Source organism: Doryrhamphus excisus, chromosome 21 (genome assembly GCF_030265055.1).
Source record: "Doryrhamphus excisus isolate RoL2022-K1 chromosome 21, RoL_Dexc_1.0, whole genome shotgun sequence".
Lineage (NCBI taxonomy): Eukaryota > Metazoa > Chordata > Actinopteri > Syngnathiformes > Syngnathidae > Doryrhamphus > Doryrhamphus excisus.
In genome coordinates, this window is record NC_080486.1 from 13,076,017 (window position 1) to 13,100,271 (window position 24,255).

The window sequence follows — 24,255 nt, forward strand, 5'->3', positions numbered from 1 at the left end:
ATGGGATACATGTGATTAAAATATCATAAATATTAATTAATTATAATAAATTATTAATATTAATTGTATTTTCTTAATTTCTAAAAAATAATCATCTTCTGCTTAATTCCTAGGACACCCTGTTGGTAGTGTGGCGTTTATTCCTGATGGTTGAATGAAGACCAAAAAGCAGACGTACGCTAAACATGGGTCATTTTTAATCCCACTAGTGAGTCACCTGCAGGATCACCCGAGGTTCCTCCTCAGACAAAATGCACTTCAGAATGACAGAATCACAACTAAATAAACTTCTCACCCCCCCCCCCCCCCAACCCCTTCCGTGGCGCTGCATAATTGTATTGTTTTGGTATGCAGCCAGGAAGGGTGCGGGTGTGATTGGCATGATTGTGGCTCTTCCCCAATTAGCTTCCCCCGGCTGTCAATCATCCTCAGCCTCCCGTCTGCAGACGATCAGACCATCAGACGGGTGTGCACACCAACTAAACGACACATCTAGCCAGCGCCACAATACCCCCCCCCCCCCCCCCGACATGATTACAAATAAAAACATGGCCACTAACTCTGATTAGTTGCTCATAAACAAAAGACGAGTAACGAGGGCGATCAAAGAGGCGTTTTTTTCAAAAGTGCTTTCAAAAACTAACTCGTGTGAAAGTGGAAATAAAAAGACAGACGAGTCCGTCACGTTGGAGTGTCCTCCTCCCGGTTAGGCAACGTTAAGGTCCTACGTCGTGGTTATTTCTATGAGCGGTTCTTGCTTGAAGGTTAGGGTTTATTCCTGCTGCGCTCCTGCCAACACCAGAGAAGGACACGTTATAACCGGCAGGCGGACAAACAACACGCGTCCGGCTTTTATTGCTTCGGGTGTTGTGGAACGCCTCCTCGGGAGCGTTGGGGAGCTAATTGTACTTTTTATTTCTTGTTTTTGTTCAGCGAAGTATGACAATGGCGGGATTACCCTTTCACACATAGCATTTGGCCTTTGACCTTTAGTGCTGGTTCTCATGTCACTGATAACAAAGCAGCTTCAATGCTACTTTAAAACATGGTATGTACTTCTTTTTACACTTGCATGACTAAGAAATATGTCAAGAGTTTACACAGATGGGTTAACTTACTTTTACACTTAGCTGCCACTTCAAACACTTCCTGTCCCATGAATAAAGTCTACTCCATCCCACCAAGATGGATGACACGGTGGCGTTGATGCTTGTGAACCAAGTCCACACGTCCTCAATGAAGCTTCTGTGCGCCGACGTTGGCCCCTCGCTCAGGGCTTGGTTACTATTAATATTCTCAATGTCTCTATTATCAGGACAGCAACACACGCTCTGATGATGCGTCCCCCCCCCAAAGGACCCCCAAGCACCGGGACCGGGCCATCAACAGCTCGCGACTTGGCGCTCGGAGAGACCTCCTGGCCTGCATCTGCTTTTGCCTCAAACACGGAATGCCAGGAATGTGCCCCCCCCCCCCCCCCCCTCCCCTCTCGCGGCGCTCACGACAGCACGAGATGGCCGTCGATGAATCAGGCTCTCTTTTCTTTTGACGCTTCTGACTAACGATGACACGTCCGTCTGCTGACAGAGCGGCCGGGAACTTCCACCCGGACCACGCCGCCCTTCGGCCCACCAGATGCCCCCGCCTGAGCAAGTGGGTCAGCTGATTGGACGGGAAGTGAAAAGCGAATTCGGCGCTTTTTGTCCGCGAGTCCACTTCAAAGTCCAAAGACAAAATGGGAAGAAAAATAATGACTTTGAATAAAAAGCAGGTGAACTTGGATTAAAGGTTGATTTTATTCACTCCCCTCACATTTTTTTTGTTAGTGTTTCAATGACCTTTGACCCAGTTGGAGCCACAGATGGCAAACAAAGGGGGTACACAACTTGGTGTTCATACATCCTCTACTTATTCATTCATTATGCAATGTTGCTTTTTTAACGTGCCGATATCAATCATCCGCTATCGCCGCGTGTGTTAGCATCTGCCGCCGCACATAATCAAGGAACACCCGTCAATCAAGAACTCCATGTGGTGTTGTCAAATGGGGTTAAATACTTTGTACATTTCTACCGGTCCACACGCAAACGGGATATTTAGGAAAGCCCTAGCGGCTCGTGCTTCCATCTCACCTTCCTCAAAGCCTCCTCCTCCTCCTGGCGTTTCTCGTAATGTGCAAAGTCGTCAAAGATGGAGGTGGTGTGCTTGTAAGCGGCAATGATTTTCAGCACTTGCTTGGCCTTCTCCAGAGGCACTTCCTGCGTGTCCCTGGAGTTGGTCACTGGCTTGTTGTCATTGTTCTCCAGCCGGATGTGCCGCAGCTGGTTGTTGGGCACGTCCTTGATGAAGACCCACTTCACCTCGAACTTGCCCTTCCACTTGTCCTGAGACCAGACGCCGGCGTAGGCGTTGTAGTCCACCAGCGAGCGCATCTCGGCCACGCCACAGAAGTGGCCGCTGCCGTTGACGCTGAAGAGCAGGAAGAGGGGCCCCTTGCCGCCCAGCGAGCGGTAGGCGCCGTCCAGCCGCTTGTTGCCGTGTTCTGTGCTGCACCAGATGGAGTACTTGATGGAGCGGTGGATGTCGTCTTCCGAGTAGCTCTTGATGATGAAAACGCGGCCGTTTTTCAAGTTCCACTCAAACTCTTTGGGGTTGTAGTTGTTGAGGGCGCGCAGCTTCTCCAGCACGGGGTGCGCCTCTCCAGAGCACAGCGACGCGTTCATGGGCACGCCCATGCCCAGGCCGAAGACGTCGCCCCGGTTCCTGGGTGCCACCCAGCGGTTGGGAGGCGGGCCCGGCGGCGGCTGATGGAGGGCTGGCGGGGGGCCGGGGTGGGAGGAGAGGTGCAGGTGCGGGGGTCCGGGAGGGAGGGACTGAGGGTGCTGCGGGGACTGGAGGGACTGGAGGTGGAAGGGCTGGTGTTGGTGCTGAGGCTGGTGGGACAGGGGGTTCTGCAGTAAGGCCGGGGGCTGAGCGAGAAGAGGCTGCTGCACCAGAGGGGGCGTGGCCATCATCGTCTGAGCCAATGGGGGCTTGCTCAGAGAGCCCTTATCATCCCAGGTGCCGATGTTCATATTGTGCTTTATGGGGGGCGGAGGGATGGCGGCGCCGCCCACCATCGCCATGTTGGCCTTGGGCTTGGCCTTGACCTGCAGCTTGGCCGGCTTCTTGGCGATGGCGGCCCAGGAGGAGGGTTTCGCAACAGACGAGCTCACAGAAGGCGGAAGGCTATTGGCGGCCATACTGCTCATACCTGGGGTGGCCCCTAAGGGCGAGCCCACGGTCTTGGTGACGGCTGCCACCATGTCCGTGCCCAGTTTCAGGCCCGCCATGCCTTGCTCGATGCTGTTCAACACCGGTACTTTGCTGAGCTGGGTGTCGCTGCCGAAGCCGGCCTGTCCGTCCGCGATGGCCCGCCCCAGCGAGCTGGGCGCGTAGCCGTAACTGTTACTGTAGACCGAGCTCTGCGTGGACTGACCCTGGGACACGCTGGTCCCCCAGGTGGAAAAGTCTGCGTTGCCGGGGAAGAAGTTGAAACCGTGTTGGCCGAGAAAGGGCGGCGTGTTTCCCAGGGCGCCCGGCTGACTGAACACGCCGTCGGGGATGAAGTGCGGCTCGCCGTTGCTCATCTGTCCGTAGGTGGTTAGGTAAGGCATGGGGGGGTCTCCTCCGGTGGACCAGGCAGCCTCTCCCAGGGAGTAGGGGAAGCCGATGGATGGGGTGTAGTAGCTGGGCATGTAGGGGTCGGACATGGGTGGGTAGCTGTTGCTCTGTGGGGTGAAGACGAGACACCCGTTAATATTTAAGGTAACCGTCCCTGCAAATATCGTGAAGATACAAATCACAATAGTGACCGATCCAGGGTGCGTCTCGCCTCTCGCCCTCAGAGTCAGCTGGGGTAGGCTCCAGCTCACCCGAGACCCTAATGAGGATGGCTAGTGGTGCATCGTCAGGAAGATTATTACCTGATTTGTCTGGCTGCTTATGTAAGGCTCAAAGTCATCATCGTTCACTCCATCCTTTTGATGCATTGATCCGTTTTGCACTGCGTGGAAAAGAACATGAAATGATGGCATAACATAACATAAATATTTCATTTCTGCCAATATACATGCAGGCGTAGACGCTGGGAAAAAAGGTGTTGAGTGTGTTTTGGTTTCCACAACCTGAGCTGACATGTTGGACCTCACTTACCTTTATTTCCCTGTCCTTTAGGTCTCTGCAAAACACCAAATAGACAGACATTAATCCCCACATCATGTCGTGTTCCTATGGATAAACGTGACAAGTAGCTGCCGGCTCTTATGGACCGGATGTCAGCCGGTAAAGGTGCCGCATCGCCGACCGGCAGAGAGTGCGCTGGGCTCGGCCTGCGTCCAGAATGTTAGCCGCGATGGCTTATCAAAGCTGGTTTGATGTGGCATCCCCACCAGGATCAAACTGTTGTCGACAAACTTTGCCAAGCACCGAGCGGCCCCCAGCTAACAGCCCCCCCGTCGAGCTAAGCTAACGCGGCCGCACTAACTAACCTGGTCCACTGTGGTGGCAGACATCCTCCAGGAAGCGGGGCTGCTCGGCACACTGTCCGTCGGCGGCGCCCTCTCCGTCGGTTTCTCTCTGTGCTCTGAGCCGCTCTCCTGCCGCTGCTCTCCGGGTGCCTGGACGATCCCTCCGCGAGCGGCGGTTCTCCTCTCGAGTCCGGAAAACACACGACGACGCCTTCCTGGGAAAAATGGCCTCTTTCTCCAAATGTCGCCTACGGAGGAGATGTGGGCGAGCGAGTCAGCGTGAAAGTGACGAGCGTTTTACGGGAATATGCCTTGCCATGTTCCACAATGGCGGACAGGCTTCGAGTCCCGCTTCCGCTCCGTTCCTCCGCTCGGTGACCTTCCGCCTGTGACGCTCTGAGTCATGTTCCACTCTGACACCTCACATGACGGCCGAGACGCACCGGGGCCCGCCGCCTTCAGCAGCCTTCGGCAGCCTGGGTGACCGCAGCCATTTTACGCAACACTTTTTATTACCTTTGGCTTCCTCTTTTGGCTCTAAGTTGGGCTAGATGTCATGAATGTACATTTTCATACATTTGTTTACACATATTAGCCCTCTGTGTGATACAGTGCACTGCCAAATATCATCACAATAATAATAAATTGTTAAATCAATACCTACATATGCACATATTGTCCAGAAAGTCATAGTAGTCATATATGTTACTAAAGTGCAAGTATCTGTGTAAAGTGTTTTTTTAATTTCCTATTAGATATTTATAGTTAAATTACATTTTGTTGCATTAGCAGACCCCTGTAGCTCCATATGCTTTGTTTGTATTATATGCGTGGTAGCATTGCATTCTACTTCCGGTATTATTAAAATCCCTAATACAATTAATTAATTTATACATTAGAATTTATTGCTGCACGTGAAAGAGATCTTAGAAAATACGACAAACTGCGTACATTTCTAATCAATTTTTGTACTAGTACTTGAATAAAGTAACTATTTTTGCTTGACTCCAATATTTTTGATGACACTAAATGAATCTGCTACCAATAGTTTTGTGCAGTAAGAGCAAGTCTCGTCAACGAGACTTTGAGTTCTCGCGATACTTCCTCGGTGGCTTCCGCTCCAGTATGGCGGCCGTCGCTCTGAGGTCTTGTCGCAGAGGACTTTCACAGATTTTAAGTCCCGGACGCCTCACTTCTTTGTCCTCTACGCATCGTCAAGGTTTGTTCGTGTCTTAATCATCGATTGAGTGTATTTCACACGCTTTGAGTCCACGGGGAAGACATTTAAAGGTCCACGAGGGGGTGTGGCTTTGATGGACTGCGTCGTTTTAAAAATAATGAACACGAAAAGACACGCAGTTTGCATTTGTCACCGTTTTGTGTCATCTAGTTAGTATTTTGAGTGCATAATTTGAGTGCAATTCGGACTAGTTGTTGTGTTTAGGTCGTCACAAACATGCTAGCCACCCCTTCCAAGTACTGCATTCCAGTCACCAGAATTCCTGACCAAAATGCACCTTCAATTCAGTATTATTATTATTATTATTATTACAGACATCCTGGTGGCATGCTATATTTATAGCTAACACTTTGTGTCCACCAGGCGACAGGAGACACAAGTCCACAGTTCAGTATGCTTCCAGGCCAGACCTTCCCAAGCTGGCCTACAGAAGAGTGAAGGGTAAGAGTCCAGGTGTGATCTTCTTGCCAGGCTATGGCTCCAACATGAATGGCCAGAAGGCTGAGGCCTTGGAGGAGTTCTGTATGTCTCTTGGACACTCGTACCTCAGGTGAGATTCATAACAAAACGAGATTTCACATATGGTACGCTTTATTTGTTGTGAGCAAACAAGTTTCCTTCAGGAACATCACGTGAGCATGGCCGAAAGGCAGCAGCAAGAAACACAGCTTATTGAATTCTACGTTCCGCTTGATTGTCTCTCAGGTTTGACTACACGGGACACGGCGCCTCAGAAGGGGTCCTAGCAGACGGAACCATCGGTACCTGGAAAAAAGACGTCCTTTATGCATTGGACGAATTAGCAGAAGGCCCGCAGGTATGTCCAGGCACATTTTTGCAATTATTATTATTATTATTATTATTGTTAAAATTGTTCATAAAAATGATTTACCCAAATAATAATTAGTTACAATCTTGCATGGATTCTCTTCAGAGGAGTATCCATGTTAGTTTCACAATCCAGCCACAAGGTGTCACTATGTTACCATAATGGCCCCCATGGCTGCTCTTTATACTGCAAAGGCCATAACATTAGGCACACCTGATTCATGATGGTGTGTCGGACATGTGGCTAATAAATGTATTCGTGGTGCTTTTAGATCCTTGTTGGTTCCAGTCTGGGGGGCTGGCTCATGCTGCTGGCGGCCATTGCACGGCCGGAGAAGACCGCCGCCCTGGTGGGCATTTCCACTGCTGCTGACCACATTGTCACGTCATTCAACACTCTTCCTCTGGAGGTGGGAGCACTTTGTCACAATAGTGGAGTTATCTGCACTGTAGCCATGCTTCCACCGGGTGGTGCTGTTTAGACTGATCTGTAAATATCAATATCAATGAAAATATTCCAGGTATTCTCTGCAGTTAAAATAAATAAACTGTAGTGAGTTGATAGTCCTGAAACCCGACTCTGAGCGAGACTTGTTGTGCTGTGCAGACGCGGAAGGAGTTTGAGGAGAAGGGCGAGTGGACGGTGCCCACCAAACACTCGGAGGAAGGTCACTACAAGTTCAGCATGGACTTCCTGAAAGAGGCCGAGAACCACTGCGTGCTCCAGAGCCCCATCCCGGTCACGTGCCCCGTGCGGCTCATCCACGGGCTGAAGGACGAGGACGTGCCGTGGCACATCTCCATGCAGGTGGCGGAGCGCGTGCTCAGCCCCGACGTGGACGTCATCCTGCGGCGCCACGGCCACCACCGCATGTCGGAGAAGGACGACATCAAGCTGATGGTCTACACTTTGGACGACCTCATAGATAAGCTGACCACCATGGTGTGACGAGGTACCGCAGGGGGTTAGGTTGCTGGGTTTTGAAGGACTGTTTACCGCGCAAGCGAAACTACCAAACACTGGCATGTTGCTTTGCCAAAAATGCTTTTATGCATCACGTTTCATGTTTGTTGATGTTTCTCTCATTTCCACTGTCATGAAAAGGGAGCTCCCTCCTGCTAGCTGGTCTTCCCAGGTTCCAAATGTTATGTCATCCAGTATTACACTCACTGTTGCTTCCACACTTCTCCTCCCTTCCTTTTTAATATAAATAGAGTTCCTGTGCCTTTTTTAAAAATCACTTTTTACCCTCGTGGGCCCAATAAAACCTCTGCACACTGAGTGCAGCTCTCTGTCTTTGATACGCGCTGTGATGGCTTTGGGCTGCGGCAGGTAGGTCAAGCAGCATGATGCACAGTCCTAACATGGCCGCCTTCACCCACCGGGTTGTTGATTATTAACATGTAATTGAGCACTGGCTGGACTGCTCAATGGGGTGAAAGCAAGCGCTTTAACTGCAGCGCTGACCTTTCACTTGTAGGGTGCCGTGGGTCATCACTCGATTGAAAGCACATCCGTTAAATGCTGTTATGTGTAATATATTTTGGATATTACTGTATTATGTCACACTGAAGCACGTATTTACTCAAACAAAACAAAAAAAATCTACAAGTAGTAGTTTAAAGTTGACAAAAGAGCAGCGATGCTCAAATTGAGTTATGCATTTGAGTGGTGATCTAATAAAGATTAACTATTTTAGGCGCGTCTGCAGAGGAAAGGAGCTTAACCACGTTAGAGACGGCGTGCTATTCTTGGAAATTACAGGATAAATCCAAAAGTAATGCGGAAAAGTGCACACTAAGTAGTATAGTAACTCAGGAGCATCCCTGTATTGTAATTGCACACAAAGCTTGCTGTCAGGATTTATTATGCTGTACAAACTGAAACCACAATGATGTTTAATTATACAACTAATTTTAAATCAAAACTGGTGGTTTATATTTTTAATATTTTTGTTGACATGATTAAATGCAGATGAACCTCATGCAGTAAACGCAACACCATGCTTCCAATCGGGAGGAAAGACAATAGTTGCTAACTATCAATGGTGAGGCTTCTAGTTGCCGCACGCTGCGATGACCACCAGCTGTGACCAGTCAGATGGTCCTGTGGGGGTGGTCGGGCCCTCTAGACGCCCCCCCCTCCCCTCTTTCCCCGGACGAGGTACCCGTATAAAAGGCGTGACTCGCCCCTCCCGTACACACGGAGACTGACGAGCAGCCCGTTTGGACGGCCTGACACGCCTGTGCTGCCCTTCATGGATGCTCCAGCAGCATCCTCCGTGGAAGTGACGCACTGACTTGACCACCGCAGCTCCTCGCCTGTAAGTAAACATCACATGGGTGGAAGAACACTGCTATGCATGACATGCGTGTGTGTGTTTTTATTTAGGTTCATGTGACTTTGGCTAATAATGTTGAAAGCATTTCTCGCCTATCCCATCCATGGAGATGCTGGACTTGTAGAAAGAATCCTATATCGAGTGACATAAGTCCTTTATTTGCACCGCAAAGGACTGCCATGATTGACTCTTGTGTTTTACTGCGTGCTATAAATAGAACTGCCGTGCAATGTGCATCCTTTGCTTTGCGCTGCATTTTTGCAGCATGCCGGAAACGGCTTGGATTGACATAGTAACCATAGCGATCACGTCCCTGTATGGGACATCTGCCAGGCAGGGACCACACCCTTCCAGCCTCCAGCCCTCCCCCGATGGAGGACTGGACTGGGAGGCCGATGATGCTGCACACCATTTAGGTACACATGCACCATGCTAGACCGCCACCATCATGCTTGCTTTTCATTAAGGTATCAATTTAGCATTATATTTATTATTATACATTTGAATCTTTCTCATATTTAGCACCTCTTCGCCACTTATCTTGTTGTGGGTGTCAGACGTAGCTTGGCCAGTTGTTCAATTCCTCCACTTTACTAAATAAAATCAAGTGTCCTAATATTATTATACTGTGTCCCTCCTTAGGTGAGTGTTGGGACCGTTGCCATGGCGAACAGGGGACCCAGTTATGGACTGAGCCGGGAGGTGCAGGAGAAGATCGACCAGAAGTACGACCCGGACCTGGAGCAGAGGCTGGTGGACTGGATCGTGGCTCAGTGTGGGGCTGGCGTGGAGAAGCCTCCGGTGGGCAAGCAGAGCTTCCAGCAGTGGCTGATGGACGGAACGGTGAGTGAAACAGAAGATACCGTAGAGCGCCCATCAATTATTCAATAGGAAGATGGAAGACGGAAGGGGCAGCAACATTTCCACGATCAGGGCTTTCTACTAAAACTAAATTAGCATCAGATGAGAATTATTATCTTGGTCAAAACCTCAAATACTGCAGTAATACCTAATAAGGTAGAAGTTGTTGTGTATTCTAAGTCCTGCACTGTTTCCAGATCCTGTGTCGACTCATCAACAGCCTCCACCCGAAGGGCAAGGAGCCCATCAAGAAGATTCCTGAGTCCCAGATGGCCTTCAAGCAGATGGAGAAGATCTCCCTGTTCCTGCAGGCAGCGGAAGCCTACGGCGTCACCACCACCGATATCTTTCAGACCGTAGACCTCTGGGAAGGTAAAGCCTGTTCAGCTTCCCGCCATGTTGGGCTTTGACTTCCTGCCAATCAGCCGTGTTCTCCTGGTGCACAGGAAAGGACATGGCCGCCGTGCAGAGGACCCTCATGGCTTTAGGTAGCGTGGCCGTCACCAAGGACGACGGTCAATACAAAGGAGACCGGGACTGGTTCCACAGGTAAAGGTCTTCTTCTCTATCTCCACATGGCTTAAACCATCTAACCCCCGCTGGGCCCCGCAGGAAAGCCCAGGGCTACCGGCGAGAGTTCACAGAGGAGCAGCTACGCCAAGGCCAGAGTCTGATCAGCCTGCAGATGGGAAGTAACCGCGGCGCCTCCCAGTCGGGCATGACGGGCTACGGTATGCACCGTCAGATCATGTAGACCGGCGCGCTCTCGCTCTCGCTCGCTTCCTAGCTTGTACGTTTCTACTAACGCAACCTGCTGCGTGTGCTCAGAGCCTCGCTACCTTTTGCAGAAATCACTGAGCTAACCTCAAACTGAAACTCCCTGAAACTGCTGCTTTGTTCTCACCAGCCTCTCTACTGTAAACAACCTTGTGTCTTCATTTATGTCATTATTATTATTATTATTTCATATCTTCTTTAGCTTCCCACGTGAGTCACCATTAAAATCCACATGATGAACAAGACCATGTGCTGTAGAAGCATGCTTCCTTCTCTGTTCTTGCATAGACCATTATCTATGATGTCATGGTCCACAAGCCTCACCTTGTGCCTGCTTTCCGGGTTCTAGACTGGGACCGGGTCCTGCTAGACTGGCCTCAAATGATAAATGTTTGTGCTGTCATTTATTTTTGACAAGTCAACGTGATGTGCGATGTGTAGCCAACAGGAACCTTCCGGTGCTCCCACTCTTATGTTTGTATTTTTCATATTTATATCTGGAGGCTTACTGGGGGGGAATAAAGTATGTGAACATAAGTATGTCGCTGTGCATTTTTGATCAACACAGGCTAGCTATGTGTGTACATGATCCAAATATGGATGAGAATTCAACCTGCCGTTATACCGTACATCCCAGCTGTAAGTGGAAGGTGGAGTTTATCCTGTTAAAAACCTCAGGGGTCACCTTAAGGGGGCCGTTCGGTGCCACTGCATCAGATTTGGAGCGCCTCTGACAGACAACCACGGCCAGATGAATGCTGTCATTAGATAAAATATTTATTAAAACATATTATTATATCCTGACATATTTGATGTAGTCTTAAATAAATGTAGTCTACCGAAGTACTATATGGTTTCCTGTATTCCTCATGTGCTGCATTCTTATCTGGCTTTTACGTTGGACCTCCTCCCACATGTGCCTCCTGCCTCTCGTCACGGAACACAATCTCATTTTTAAACAAAATAGAGGAGCAGCAGGACGACCGAGTCATTAGGATGATTTCCTGTTCACGGACAACACAATCTTATTCATTCTCAAATTCTAAAATCTCATTAAATGTCAGCTTCTGCTTTGGAAAACATTTGCAAAACCTCCTGGTCTGTCTGACGTCTTTTTAAGTGTTAAATAGTGCAGTGTCTCGTTATCTCTGTTGCACAGGTTTAAATGCCTCAAGCATGCGAAGAACGGCTTTAGGGGCCTTGCAGTTTGTCTAATTCTAACATTAATATATTTTTTAATGTTAATATTTCAACTTTATGCTGTTAAAATTGTTGACATTCTTGCAAAATTCCATTAAATGTGATCTATATTCTTGCAAAATTACTGCAGATTTTTCCTTTTATTTCTTTTTCTATTTTTAGAACATGCCATGGCCGCAAATGGCCCCCAGGCTTCACTTGGTTTAACCCAAATGTATGGCTTCCAACACAGGAAGTGCCTCCAAGTGATGTTTAATGTCAGCTACACTGTGGTGGTGTTGGTTTGTTATTCGGCGCCGGGACAGCTGATGTGGAACTCAGACTGAATAAGTAACCCAAAAACCTCAGCCAGCCAACTGAACGCCTTTCTGGAGTCCAAAGTTCCCGTGCCGCTGTCGTTCTCCATGCTCTTCTGCTTGTCCAGATTTGATTAAGCGTGCGGGCGGCCATGAGCTTCCATCTTCCAGACACTAAAAGCTCCTCCATCCAAGGTTATTAGGTTACATGCCCTCCAGAACCATGCCGAGATTGGCTCTCACGCTCCTGCTCCTCCTCCTGGGAGTCCGATGTGTAGCACAGGAGCTCGCAGAGACGAAAGGCTGCGTTTGCGGCCATCCCGGAATCCCTGGGGACCCAGGTCACAATGGGGCGCCCGGGAGAGACGGCAGGGATGGACTCCGAGGGGACAAGGGGGATGCAGGTAAATAAAGACTTGGTTTATGCTTTACTTTTCATAGAAATCAGACCTTTTGCATCGTCTGTGATTAGGTCTTATTGGTCCAATGGGACTAGCAGGAAGGGATGGCCTGAAGGGGGACGCAGGGGAACCAGGTAAGGAAGATCATGCTCCAAAACCAACAAGTAAAAATATAAGAATGTTTTTCCCCTTGTCATGGCTAGGTCCACCTGGTCCAGCGGGGCTCAAGGGAAAGAGGGGGGACAATGGAGAGCAGGGCCCACCTGGGAAAATGGGGCCCCAAGGAGTCCAAGGGCCTCTCGGTTCAAAAGGAAGTAAAGGCGAGCTTGGGTTACCCGGACACCAGGGACCTCAAGGGGACGTCGGGGGGTCTGGACCGCAGGGGCCTAAGGGGGAAACCGGCCTCCGTGGGGACAGAGGCATTCAGGGACCCATCGGCCCACCTGGTAGGCCGGGGCCTAAAGGGGACATTGGCGTTCCCGGCCACAAAGGTGCCCTCGGCCATCGTGGGGAAAGGGGGCCTCGAGGAGAGAAGGGCGACCCGGGCGAGAAGGGAGATGCTCCTGTTGTCTCCAAAAGTGCTTTCAGTGTGGGACTCACCACCCAAACTAAACTCCCAGCCACGAATGCGCCCGTCCGGTTTGACAAGATTATTTACAACCAGCAAAACCATTACGATCCCCAAACCGGAAGGTTCACATGCTCGCTGCCCGGCGCTTACTTCTTCACCTACCACATCACCGTCTTCTCCACCAACGTCAAGGTGGCTCTGCTGAAGAACGGCGCCAAGGTGATCCACACCACCGACAACTACCAGAGCGGCGAGGACCAGGCCGCGGGGGGCGCTGTGCTGCACCTGCAGGCGGGGGACAAGGTGTGGCTCCAGGTGGCCGGAGGGGAGCTCTTCAATGGGCTCTTTGCCGACGAAGACGACGACACCACCTTTTCTGGCTTCCTAATATTTGGGGACTAAGTCGGCTTTGGGGGTCAGACTGAAGTACTTTTTATTTTACTTGGCTGATTTTAGGCATTTCAAGAATGAAAAGCAATAAATGAAATGACCAAAAGGGGACGCTGTTGGCTGTGTGTCATGTTTTTTTTGTACACTGTAAGCCGGGACAGAGACTTGTATCGCCATGCACTAAGTCTCTTAGTTATTTTCAGTTCTATGGTTGTCATCACACTTTGTAATTTTCTACTGCAATAAATAAGCAAAGCACATTTGTGTTAAGCCTTTATGATCATCACTAGGCCAAAAGAATCAGCAATAAGACCAATAATGGTAGATTATTGTATAAATTCTTATATATTATATTATATATTGTATTCCCGGAAGGCCAGGAAGGAGACACGGGTCCTCCTGTGGGCTACAATCATATGAGGAAGACAACTAGAATGTTCAGTATTCTTCAGACTAAGGACTCAAGTCTCGGGAAGTCTTTTTTTCTTCTTCAATGAGCCATACAAGAGGAGGGCGTGGCTTAGAGAGTATTGCTCCCGCTGCTGCCACATGATTGGCTGGCAGCGAAACAGTCTAGAGACGGTCGACCAGTAATATCTCTCCTCCTAGACTGCTCAAGCCCCGCCCACTCGAGTCAACTGCAACAAGTGCACTAAGATGCTTGCCAGGACTGACTTCTTTTAACGGCAGCTGGCAAAGGAAAAATCCCGACGTTTTCCTGATCAACACTTTTTTATTCCTTAGGAAACTTTCCAGCTCATGCATGCGCCAACGTTTTTCCTGTCGGTTGATTCTACACCAACTCGACTCACGGAGAAAGTTGATCGGCGAGCGCTCATGAGTTAGCTTAAGTTGCTGCTAGCCGGGCTGACAGCCGCTCGACATGTTTCCACGGGTGAACAACGACACGGAGGCTTCCGGGCAAGCCAGGCTGCTGTACTGTGGCTAAGGCTCCATAAACTGCCGCTCCGTTGATGTGAGGAGAACATCGGCGACTATGAGCACGGTGAGTTGTTGTTTTTAAAACTCCTATTAAGTGGAAAAACTTGGATCTGCTCTCATTCTCTTGTGTTCTGCTTCCAAACGGTCCTCAGAGGGCGCTTTGTGCTTTCCAGCCGCGGTTGTTATAGTGATGCTGGCTGCACAGGGACTTGCACGGGGGGGGGCAGCTTACAAAGAGCAAAGAAAGTTAATTAATGCAAGAGTAAAACAGCCACTAATCCTGATTCCACAATTCCTTCCACAGTTGATTCCACTTGAATCAACTTGCACAGTTGAGTATTCCATCCCCTAGCACACTTAGCTCATAGCTTAGCTTCTGTAGCTTCCTCTTTCATGCCTTTCACACTAGAATCATGTTCAGACAAAATATCTCCATGTGAGTTTCAGCTGTGGGAGCATCTACATAGAGGTGATGATAACCATAGAGCTGGAACTTGTGGAGGTGTTCGGACAAAAGCGCTACGTATGTCTCGTATGACATCCCAGCCATGTCTACTTCCTGTTGTTTACTTTCTCTTCCTATCAGTTACTCAAATATCATCTTTATTCATGTTTAGCACGTCAGCCTCACAATCAGAAGATCCGGGTTACAACATCCCTGTGTGGGTTTCCGTCCTCCCACATTCCAAAGGCATGCGTGCTCGACTAATTGGAGACTCAAACTTGTCCATATGTGAAGATAAGTGTTTGTGTACACGTACCATGTGACTGGCAAGTCACAAGTACACTGCCTACCCCGCCCCTCGCCCCCAAAGTCAGCTGGGATAGGCTCCAGCTTACCTGTGACCTTAATGAAGGAAGGAAGCAAACATTCCACTGTGTGGAATTCCCGGCTGTCTGACGCAATGACAGCCAAGAAAGCGGATCAGGTGAAAGTTGGTCTCCTGTATGCAAGTACAGACACTCCGCCCCCCCCCCCCCCCCTGCTTCCCACGCTCCACAAGAAAAGGGGCGGGGCTTGCTCCATTCTTTCTTCCTTGTGTGCCACATCCAAAACAAGGAAGTCGGTCCAATGAGAGCTTGAAGGTTGAATGCACATTTTAGTCATAAGAACCAATGGAATAGTCTGTTACAGGGTCAAACTGGTTTGAGGGAGCGGCCACTTCCATTCATGGTTTTGTGATTATACTTATTATCGTCACATTTTTTTCTCCTCCATCACAAAAAAGTCACAAAAAACTTTATTCGTCGCTGTTTAGAATGCTGCCACAATGGCCGCCGTAGGAGGACTTCAAGCCCTTCCCTTCATGCTCATCTCCTCACTGTGGCGCCCATGCAGGCCCGGCGTGCCCCCGCCATCCGTCCGTGCTCCTCCTGAGAGGCAGGCAGCAACGCGGTGGGCTGCTTTCAAGCTTTTTGGGGTGTCACTTTAAGTCGGGCGCTGAATAGCCTGCTTGTCTACCTGATTAGGCTATCATGTGCAGATGAAACCAGGCCTGGGCCCAGCCTCGCAAAGCTGCACTAATCAGATTAGCAATCAGATGCACACACACACACACACACACACACACACACACACAGGAGCTGTTTGTGTTTTCCTTGTGATACTACACGCTGACTTATCTTGGCCCGCTAAGCAGTTGTCCCGCCTGCTAATTAGCGGTTAGCATTCAGAGTGTTGGATCATCAATTAAGCACCCGAGTAAGCAGTTCCATCCATCCATCAGTTTTCTATGCTGCTTATCCTCACTAGGGTCGCGCCAATGCTGGAGCCTATCCCAACTGTGGAAGTGCGGTGAGCGGCGTGTTGTGGAAGATTGCCGCTTTCTTCCCCGCTGAGCAACAAGCACCCACCACTTAACATCGGTTGCTAACGACAATCACATGACCCAAGTGCGACCCGCTCAACGTGCATGAGGTCTGAGTTTGTGTCTCCAGGCTTGGCGTGTCCGCCTCCGAGTCGATGGAAAAGGAGCGTTTGCCGTTTTCCCATGATACTCCCCCGTCTGGGAGCCCTTGGCTGCTAATGCTCAGCTCTCTCTGTCAATTTAGTGAATTTGATCCCCCCCCCCGAGGCGGGACATACCTCTGCAGAGGCGACCTCCTCCGTCTCAGAGGCTCAGTCGTCGTTTTGCATTTTTTTGGCTCCTTACATAAGAGATGATGATGTGTTGTTGTTCTTCTGCCCAACCAGGAAGGGGAGCCAATGATTGACAAGCTGGGGATGACATCGCCAAGTGTGCACGTGGGTTTCAAGTGCGTGCTCGTGCCAGCGGTGCACATGTTCATGCATCTGGATGCATGTTCATCCTAATCTTAGCTGGCTCCTTCATAGACTTTGGCGTGTGGGAGGGGGAGGGGGGGGGGCTCTTAATTAACCCCGGACCGAGACCTCGGCACCGCCTCGATCTGAGAGGAATTCACACGGCAGCAGCAGCAACACTCCAAAGATTAAAACAAGGGACGAGGAAATGTAAGCATATCAAGAGCATTAGGATCATTATTCTTAGACCCCAATGAAGACAAGGGATTATGGGAAATGGATGACTGGTAGGCCACCATATTGTACAAAGGAGACCCCAACACAGGTGCTCTTAGGTCTGAGACAATTTGTGGGGGTCCTGGAATCCAGGAGACAAGGAGATCTGGGTTTCTTGTATTCCTGTAGTTTCTGTTGATTGTGTCCCGAATGATCCTTGTAGAATCCCGGACCGGGGGAGGACGCCAGCTGGCCGCCGACACCTGTGAGGCGGTTTGGGCGCCAAGATGAGGGCACGAAGGCGTTGAAGGAGAAGTCAGTCACTAGAGCGGCTGTCAGGAATCACAAAGGATTAGCGGCCGAGAAACAAGCCAGCTGACTTGTTGACATTCCTGGCCTATCTCTCTCTTGCCTGAGAGAGAGAGAAGTCGGAATAATGATCCCGAATCCTCCGGCCCGTCTATTCTGCTGCACAACAAGACAATTGAGCGCCGTTTTGAAAGCGGCACATTGTTCCCGGAGGCGGTGCTCGGCGGCGACGGCGCCGTGTTTACATCGATGACGGCAGCAAACCACCTGCTGCATCAGGACGGGAGTGCGGCGGGATGCGGCGGGATGCGGATCTTGAAATGGGGGGCGTAGCACTGAGAAAGCGTCTCGGAAAACCTGGCAATTTACTGCATTAATCACAATGGATTAGCATTTTTCACTGCTTAGTCACGCTGAGAGAGGCCCGCTTCAAAGGGCCAGCTGCATTAGCACGACTGTGACACACACACACACACACACACACACACACACACACAGTCCAATACCACCCGTCCCGGGCCTCTGTTCTCACCCTGACTCTTAAACCAAACGCACGTCATGTTCTAACTGTGTGGGTTCTTTGTTGACCTGGACGTCCTCTCCTCCTGTTACTTTTCATTCTGTGCCACGCAAACACAAGGCTGAGTGTCCTGTAAGCAAGGACATGAGTCAGTGTGCTCCGGGTTCGAGTCCCTGTCACGTTGTAATCCCGCGAGATCAGAGCGGTCGCTTATATGTCACACGTCTCTTGTTTTGATCCACAGGCAGAACCCAAGAGCAGAGTCTCGTTCACAAGCGAAGACTCCCTCCCGAGCCTCCACGCCTCCAAGGTTGCCCCAGCGCCCCGCCCCCTCTGTGATCTCCACCCGAACCACGGTCAACCCGAGGGCAGCGCCGTCCCGTATCTGCTGTCGGGCTGCGGTGCCCAAGTGCAGCCCGTGCAGACTGTGGGCGCCGCGGCGGATGAGGGCCATCCCAACGGCGTCAGCTCCTCGTCCGCCTGGTCCAACCCCGTCAGCGCCAAAGCCGAAGGAAACCCGGCCGCCGCCTCCAGAATCATGAGACTGTTTTCCAGCTCCAGGAAGGGCTCCTGGGCCTCCTCGAGCCCAAACGATGACAGTCCCACCGGGCTTCCGAGGCTGGGTGTCGTGGATTCGTTCAAAAAGCTCCGCTTGTCTGTGCTCCAGGGAATTCAGAGTCGGGGGGCAACCGATCGGGAAGCTGCTGTGAACTCTGACCTCCAGCAGGAGGCAGCAGCTGACTTGAACCTTGCAGAAGTTCACCACGTGTCCAATGGAAACCTGAACTGGCCTGCAAGCCGCTACAGCTCCGACATGGAGGACTACGACGAGGACGACGACGACGGCGGCGGCCTTCAGCGGAATTCCCGCTTCTCCAGGAGTATCAGGAGAGCGTACGGTGCAGGACGCATCACGCTGCTGGACATGGATGAGGAGACCCTGGCGGGAAGCGGCCTTGCTGCCGACTCCAAGAAAGAAATGTCAAAGATGAACGGACAGACGGAAAACTCAGGTGGGAACGTCCTGAGCAGGCTGAGCAAAAGCGCAGACAACCTTCACGTCTTCAAAGCACCCTTCCGACGCAAGGCCCCAGCGCAAGGGGCGCCATCCCCGCAGGAGGCCCCTCAGAGGACGAGCTTGTCAAACGGGACCCCGAACATCCAGAGGACGTCCAGCGCCTCCTCCGTGGACCTCCGAGGACACGCTCGCAGGAGGAGCCCCGTCAAGGTGAAGGGTCAGATGCTGAAGCTCGTCGGCAGCATGACCGACCTGAGGGTCCTCCGCCGGCGAAGCCCCTCCCCCGGCCCCGCCGCGCACACCCCCATGACACCCCTGAGCCGTCTCCACGACGACTACTCCCGGCGTGTACCCTGCCGGGCCGCGAGCGAGCGGCAGCCCCGGCCCTCCCCCGTCAGAGCCCGGGTGGCGTCTGCGGACGTCGGCTCGCTGGTTCACGTGCATCCTCAACGCCACATCGTCATCCAGCAGGTCTCTGCAGGGAGCGGCTTCGAAGACGAGTCGTCTCCTGATGACCAGACGGACCCAGGGGAAGTCGGCCAGCGTCCATCCAAGGTGGGTTTGCAGCAGACAGTTCATTAGGTACACTTGCACAGCGTGAACCAATGAGAGATGGCAGGAAGTGAGGATGTTGGTGTCCGATAGACAAAGCCAGCAGAAGCTTTCGGACTTATTGGAAATCTTTAGGTCGCAATTAAGCTCCGGGTCAAGTTCCACGGATGGAAGAAAGGATTAGAGATTAAATTTCCTGCTCTCGGAAGAACAGCTGATGTGGATTGTTCCCTCGCTGACCTTTGCCTGACGATGTGAAGGAAAACGCCTTTAAAGTTTTATGAACCACCCTTGATGGTTCTGCAATAGTTCTTGGTGCTCATTGGTGGAAATGGAACCAGTCCAGTGTCGTCTTCACTGTCCGTGTTTGCCGTGTGTGATATATTGACCAGCGCTGGTCACATGATGGCGTGCTCCCAGAAGAACAGTCCCGGTTAATGATTAGGCTTTGTTTATGATTACAGGCCCTTGCGCAAAACGGCAAACTGTGGGTGGGCAGGTTGAAATGGGCGCTCTCGCTTCTTCAGTCGCTCCCCCCCCGTGGAGCAAAGTCCAGCACCCTCGGCCTCTCTGAGCCGGCAGCAGCAGCTCAGACAGCGGTCCAAAACACTGGCGTGCGTTGGCGGTCGAGATGAGCTTTTCGCCCTTGAGGCTGCGGAGGAGCAGAGGTCCAGTGTGTTGACGTTAGAGTCGCAGGCGCGTACGTCTTTCACGATGGTGCTCGTGCTCTGTGGGCCTTTCCAATGTGTGTGCCGCCGAGCCCATCCAGACCCAGAGAACCAGAAGGTGAGCTCTGACCTGGCTGGCCGGCGCCAGGCGGTCTCCCAGACAATATTTGCATGTGGAGGTCGGGGAATAAAATCCACTATGGTAGCTTTTTTATTGTGGAATGTTTGTGCTGGAATTTGATAAGATTCCTTTTTATTATGTGACCTCAACGCTTGTTCCAGAGGGACCTGATATTCATTGGAATATTCCTGATCCAGATTCTCTTTGGAATGCTTTGAGCAGCAGTAGCTAGCATACAGCATGTTCTACTACTACTCTCCATTGTGACTTATTATGGGATGGTTCTAGGTGGCGTCAGAGGAGGAGTTGCAGCGAGCAGAGGGAGTCGCCACGGCACCCAGCGGCAGCACCCCCCCTCTCTCCCCGGTCTTCCTCCCGGAGTCGCCCCTGGATTCGGCTTCCTCCGTCAGGGCCCGGCGAAGGAGCGGGCGCCCCAGACCTCGGCCCATCTCGGACTACGGGCAGCTCCTCTCCAGGAGGCACTGCATTCCCGAGGAGGTGGCCGAGCTGAACCCCGACGCGAGGACGGCCAACGCATCGCTCCCCAAGGAATGCAGCAGGAACGGCGTGCTTGGGAGCAGGGAGAGCGTGGGGATGTGCGGCATGAACGGGAACGTTCCGGGAAGGCAGCAGAGACCCGTGTCTGTGATGGGGGTGGAGGATCTGTTCTCCCCCGACACCGACGGTAGCGAGGACCATCTGCCTTCTGTGGGTTCTTCTATTTAGTGTCAAGTATGAAGAATAACATTAGTGGATCTTGTAAATCCTTGTTCTCCCAGCAGCCTCTGTCCCGCCCGCCCGTGCCCTCCCACCAGGTGCCCCCCTACAAGGGAGTCTCTGCCAGGTTTCGCCCCCCCACCCTCTCCCAGAGCACCCCCATCGGACTGGACCGCGTCGGCAGGAGGAAGCAACACCGAGTGCTGAGTGGTGGGTGACGGTTGTCTTTACTTTGAGAGGATCTTCGTCGTTCGTTCGCCGAACGTTCACGTTGGGTTCGAACGCCGCAGACGGTGTGTCGGAGATGCTGGACGACAGCGTGAGCGAGGAGGAGGAGGGGAGCTTTGACGAGCTCGCCGATGTCACGCCTTACCTGGAGCCCGGGGTGGAGCTCTCGGTGCTCGTTGAGGTGAGGCTGAGCACGGAACCTCGTGGCCCGTCACGTTGACACGTCTGCTGCTAGCTTGCGTGTTGACTTTATGACACAACATTTATCTGTGTGTGTGTGCGAGTGTGAGTCCTGCCCCATGGTGAAACACGTGAGGATAAAGTGTGTGTACAAGATGTTTGGACAGCATTCAGCAGAATAGATAACCAGCGCCGATGTTCTCCTGGAGCTCATCCATCATGTAATTGTATGGTGTGTGTTTGTGCCGCAGTGGATAAGCTCGGGCCACGCGGTGTACGCGGAGGCGCTCTGGGACCATGTGACCATGGAGGAGCAGGAGCTGGCCTTCAAGGCCGGAGACGTAATCCGCATCCTGGACGCCTCGCACAAGGACTGGTGGTGGGGCGGGCGGCCCGACAAGGAGGCCTGGTTCCCGTCCAGCTTTGTGAGGGTGAGTGGACCTCCTGACCCCCCGTGTTTGCTCTTCACTTGTAAGCTGGCTCCGCGCCAGATGGAAGTCTTAGCGCCGCCACGCTCGGAGTCGGTTTCTGTGGTGACCGGCGCTGATGTTTGATTGACAGATGCTCGTCTGCTGTGTAATTGCTGCTCGCTTATTCAAAGTTGCTGAACAGGCGCTGATGAAACGTTCTTGCGTGTTACCATGGCAACGCTGAGTGGCTCGAGTGGTTTTTGTTCTCCCCGTTTTCTAATTGCTCTTTGAATTCAGACCGAGTGTCGGCCATCTTGCCCCACAGTTGGAGTGCTTTTCTTAACCGGAAGGCTTAGTTTGGTTTCTGCCGCTACTTTGCGTCTCAGGTGCGCGTGAACCAGGAAGACTCCAGTGCGGGAAGCGTGGAGAGTGTGGCGGACCAGGAAGACCCGACCCCCAGAGACACGCACAGCAGCCAGCACCGCCAGCAGATGAGGACCAATGTGGTCCAGGAGATCATGAACACGGAGCGCATCTACATCAAGCACCTGAAAGACATCTGCGAGGCGAGGCCCACCTCGATGTTCAACTTTAGCTTTTAGCGCCCTCTGCTGGCCGCTGTGTGAACTGCTTCCATTGAGTGACTAGACTAGAACTGTTGCTGTTCTCCTCAGGGTTACATCCGCCAGTGCCGCAAACACCCGGACATGTTCACCGAGCTGCAGTTAAGGACCATCTTCAGCAACATTGAAGACATCTACAGGTTCCAGAGGCAGTTCCTCCGCGACTTGGAGAGGAAGTACAACAAGGAGCAGCCGCACCTCAGTGAAATCGGCTCCTGCTTTCTCATGCAGGTCCGCAGCCGCACTGCCGGAGGTCGTGGCCCCAACGTAAGAGGCCGCATCTTAACGTCTGCTTTGGTCCCAAAGGGGGAGGGCTTCTCCATCTACTCGGAGTACTGCAACACCCACCCGGCAGCCTGCGGCGAGCTGCAGCGCCTTATGAAGTCCGGCCGATACAAGCACTTCTTCGAGGCCTGCCGCCTCCTGCAGCAGATGATCGACATCTCCATCGCCGGCTTCCTGCTCACGCCTGTGCAGAAGATCTGCAAATACCCCCTGCAACTGGGGGAACTGCTCAAGTACACCCCCAAGGACCACAGGTACGCATCAAGGGTCACCTAGCGACACATCGTTTAAGCTAATTAACGATTAAGCTACATCAAGGGTCACCTAGCAACACATCACGCCGTAGCATGCTTTCTTTCCCGCGTGTTGCAGTGACTACGGTGGCGTGGGCGACGCGTACGAGGCCATGAAGAACGTGGCCAGTCTGATAAACGAGAGGAAAAGAAAGCTGGAGAGCGTTGACGCCATCGCTCACTGGAAGGTGTCCATTCTCCACTGGGAGGTGACTGCTATTCTTCCCGCAGACGTTTAGGTGTGAGGCTGGGACTTATTCGGGTTGTCTCCGTGCTGCAGGGTCCCGACGTGCTGGTGCGCAGCTCCGAGCTCATCCACTCGGGGGAGCTGACGCGTGTCCTCCGACAAGGCAAAATGCAGCAGCGCAGCTTCTTCCTCTTCGACCACCAGCTGGTCTTCTGCAAGAAGGACGTCCTGCGCAGGGACCTCCTCCACTACCGGGGCCGGCTGGACATGGACCACACCGAGGTGGTGGATGTGCCGGACGGGCGGGACGCGGACCTCGGCCTGAGCCTGAGGAACGCCGTGCGGCTGCGTCACGCCTCCACGCTGGAGTTTGTGTGCGTGTTGTGCTGCAGGAAGGCGCAGGACAAGGAGAGGTGGCTCCAGGCCTTCGCCGACGAGAGACGGCGAGTCAAGGAGGACCAAGAGATGGGTGAGCATCACGCCACTCCTCCTTCAGGCAGAACAACGAGAGCATTTGAAGAAGCAGGAGGTGTCTGCTGTGTTTGCAGGAATAGAAATCAGCGAAGAGCAAAGGAAGGAAGCTATCGCTAATGCCAGAAGATCCAAACAGGGCAAGATCAAAAGTAAGGAGTCACTTCTCTTCTTTCCTGGAATCCTTCACATCCCGCTCCCATTCCGCTCCTGTTTCTCCACCCGCAGCTGTCGGCTACTCCGGCTCCGTCCCACCGCATCACCAAAACCTCCACCCGCTCCACCAGCGCCACGTCACCATCCCCACCAGCGTACCTCAGCAGCAGGTCTTCTCTCTGGCCGAGCCGCCCAAGCGAAAGCCTTACCAGCTGCTCTACAGCATCACCCGCAATGCCTTCTTTAGGAAATGAGGCTCCGCCCCCTCGCGGCGTGCCGCCAATGGACTGACATGTTTGTTTTTATTCATAAGTTGTTGTGGACGGGCGTGCCTCGGGTGGAAACGGGCCACACTAGTGTTAAAATACTGACTGATGAAGATGCTGCTCACTCCTTCTTCTTAACCCCCCCGTGATCTTACCGACCCCCCCTTTTACGTTCACTGTGACAATGATGTTCATTCTGCTTTTATGTTGACAATTATTTTATTTGACAAAGGCTGGACCCTTTTTTGTTTGTTTGTGCCCCCTGGACTGTGAGTGTTGCCTCCTGTTGACGCTGTAAATAAAATCTTGTACTCTTAAGCAGCCATTTTGCAGCGGACTCAATGAATGTAAGGCGAGCTGCCCCGCCTGGGTCGTGTTTCTCGCACCGGCCGGCTCAGCAACACAAGTCGTCACGT

At 52.0% G+C, this 24,255-nt stretch overlaps 5 protein-coding genes across 9 annotated transcripts; 4 read left to right on the forward strand and 1 right to left on the reverse strand.

The window, feature by feature from the left end:
* Positions 1-645: 645 nt before the first annotated feature.
* ythdf3 (YTH N6-methyladenosine RNA binding protein F3) lies at positions 646-4,918 on the reverse strand. 2 transcript variants are annotated; one of them, XM_058059826.1, is made up of 5 exons: positions 4,530-4,918; positions 4,195-4,219; positions 3,966-4,045; positions 2,133-3,770; positions 646-789 (listed from the first exon to the last, which is right to left on the reverse strand). In XM_058059826.1, the coding sequence occupies exons 1-5, from the start codon at positions 4,551-4,553 to the stop codon at positions 766-768; spliced, it is 1,791 nt and encodes a 596-aa protein (XP_057915809.1). In that variant the 5' UTR covers positions 4,554-4,918; the 3' UTR covers positions 646-765. The 2 variants fall into 2 exon arrangements, with proteins under 2 accessions (XP_057915809.1, XP_057915808.1); XM_058059825.1 differs by lacking the exon at positions 646-789 and having other exon boundaries at positions 1,778-3,770; positions 4,530-4,915.
* A 651-nt stretch (positions 4,919-5,569) lies between these two features.
* Positions 5,570-7,858, forward strand: abhd10b (abhydrolase domain containing 10, depalmitoylase b). The gene is made up of 5 exons (XM_058059832.1): positions 5,570-5,727; positions 6,112-6,298; positions 6,454-6,565; positions 6,849-6,986; positions 7,184-7,858. The coding sequence occupies exons 1-5, from the start codon at positions 5,634-5,636 to the stop codon at positions 7,523-7,525; spliced, it is 873 nt and encodes a 290-aa protein (XP_057915815.1). The 5' UTR covers positions 5,570-5,633; the 3' UTR covers positions 7,526-7,858.
* Positions 7,859-8,008: 150 nt separating this feature from the next.
* On the forward strand, positions 8,009-11,128 carry tagln3b (transgelin 3b). 2 transcript variants are annotated; one of them, XM_058059841.1, is made up of 5 exons: positions 8,009-8,900; positions 9,561-9,761; positions 9,977-10,151; positions 10,226-10,328; positions 10,392-11,124. In XM_058059841.1, the coding sequence occupies exons 2-5, from the start codon at positions 9,582-9,584 to the stop codon at positions 10,531-10,533; spliced, it is 600 nt and encodes a 199-aa protein (XP_057915824.1). In that variant the 5' UTR covers positions 8,009-8,900; positions 9,561-9,581; the 3' UTR covers positions 10,534-11,124. The 2 variants fall into 2 exon arrangements, with proteins under 2 accessions (XP_057915824.1, XP_057915825.1); XM_058059842.1 differs by lacking the exon at positions 8,009-8,900 and having other exon boundaries at positions 9,566-9,761; positions 10,392-11,128.
* Positions 11,129-12,275: 1,147 nt separating this feature from the next.
* Positions 12,276-13,491, forward strand: c1qtnf9 (C1q and TNF related 9). Its single transcript, XM_058059829.1, has 3 exons — positions 12,276-12,456; positions 12,525-12,587; positions 12,657-13,491. The coding sequence occupies exons 1-3, from the start codon at positions 12,276-12,278 to the stop codon at positions 13,424-13,426; spliced, it is 1,014 nt and encodes a 337-aa protein (XP_057915812.1). The 3' UTR covers positions 13,427-13,491.
* A 547-nt stretch (positions 13,492-14,038) lies between these two features.
* spata13 (spermatogenesis associated 13) lies at positions 14,039-24,153 on the forward strand. Of its 3 annotated transcripts, XM_058059813.1 has the most exons (14): positions 14,039-14,420; positions 16,551-16,601; positions 17,909-19,237; positions 20,312-20,731; positions 20,806-20,950; positions 21,031-21,149; positions 21,400-21,579; positions 21,945-22,124; positions 22,233-22,412; positions 22,488-22,720; positions 22,839-22,968; positions 23,040-23,415; positions 23,495-23,569; positions 23,646-24,153. In XM_058059813.1, exons 1-14 carry the CDS (start codon positions 14,412-14,414, stop codon positions 23,825-23,827), a joined length of 3,609 nt encoding a protein of 1,202 aa, XP_057915796.1. In that variant the 5' UTR covers positions 14,039-14,411; the 3' UTR covers positions 23,828-24,153. The 3 variants fall into 3 exon arrangements, with proteins under 3 accessions (XP_057915796.1, XP_057915797.1, XP_057915798.1); XM_058059814.1 differs by lacking the exon at positions 16,551-16,601 and having other exon boundaries at positions 23,646-24,151; XM_058059815.1 differs by lacking the exons at positions 14,039-14,420; positions 16,551-16,601; positions 17,909-19,237 and adding an exon at positions 19,745-20,020 and having other exon boundaries at positions 23,646-24,145.
* The last annotated feature ends 102 nt before the right edge of the window (positions 24,154-24,255 follow it).

Excerpts from the sequence above, each read along its gene's own strand:
- ythdf3 (XM_058059825.1), bottom strand. The coding sequence starts at position 4,553 with ATGTCTGCCACCACAGTGGACCAG. Across the intron at positions 4,220-4,529 it reads CTGCCACCACAGTGGACCAG|AGACCTAAAGGACAGGGAAA; the intron begins GTTAGTTAGTGC and ends GGTGTTTTGCAG. Across the intron at positions 4,046-4,194 it reads TAAAGGACAGGGAAATAAAG|TGCAAAACGGATCAATGCAT; the intron begins GTAAGTGAGGTC and ends TTTTCCACGCAG.
- tagln3b (XM_058059841.1), top strand. The coding sequence starts at position 9,582 with ATGGCGAACAGGGGACCCAGTTATGGACTGAGCCGGGAGGTGCAGGAG. Across the intron at positions 9,762-9,976 it reads AGTGGCTGATGGACGGAACG|ATCCTGTGTCGACTCATCAA; the intron begins GTGAGTGAAACA and ends CACTGTTTCCAG. Across the intron at positions 10,152-10,225 it reads GACCGTAGACCTCTGGGAAG|GAAAGGACATGGCCGCCGTG; the intron begins GTAAAGCCTGTT and ends CCTGGTGCACAG.
- c1qtnf9 (XM_058059829.1), top strand. The coding sequence starts at position 12,276 with ATGCCGAGATTGGCTCTCACGCTCCTGCTCCTCCTCCTGGGAGTCCGA. Across the intron at positions 12,457-12,524 it reads AGGGGACAAGGGGGATGCAG|GTCTTATTGGTCCAATGGGA; the intron begins GTAAATAAAGAC and ends GTCTGTGATTAG. Across the intron at positions 12,588-12,656 it reads GGGGGACGCAGGGGAACCAG|GTCCACCTGGTCCAGCGGGG; the intron begins GTAAGGAAGATC and ends TGTCATGGCTAG.
- spata13 (XM_058059813.1), top strand. Across the intron at positions 19,238-20,311 it reads TCGGCCAGCGTCCATCCAAG|GTGGCGTCAGAGGAGGAGTT; the intron begins GTGGGTTTGCAG and ends GGATGGTTCTAG. Across the intron at positions 23,416-23,494 it reads CAAGGAGGACCAAGAGATGG|GAATAGAAATCAGCGAAGAG; the intron begins GTGAGCATCACG and ends CTGTGTTTGCAG.
- abhd10b (XM_058059832.1), top strand. The coding sequence starts at position 5,634 with ATGGCGGCCGTCGCTCTGAGGTCTTGTCGCAGAGGACTTTCACAGATT. Across the intron at positions 6,299-6,453 it reads CTTGGACACTCGTACCTCAG|GTTTGACTACACGGGACACG; the intron begins GTGAGATTCATA and ends ATTGTCTCTCAG. Across the intron at positions 6,987-7,183 it reads TCAACACTCTTCCTCTGGAG|ACGCGGAAGGAGTTTGAGGA; the intron begins GTGGGAGCACTT and ends TGTGCTGTGCAG.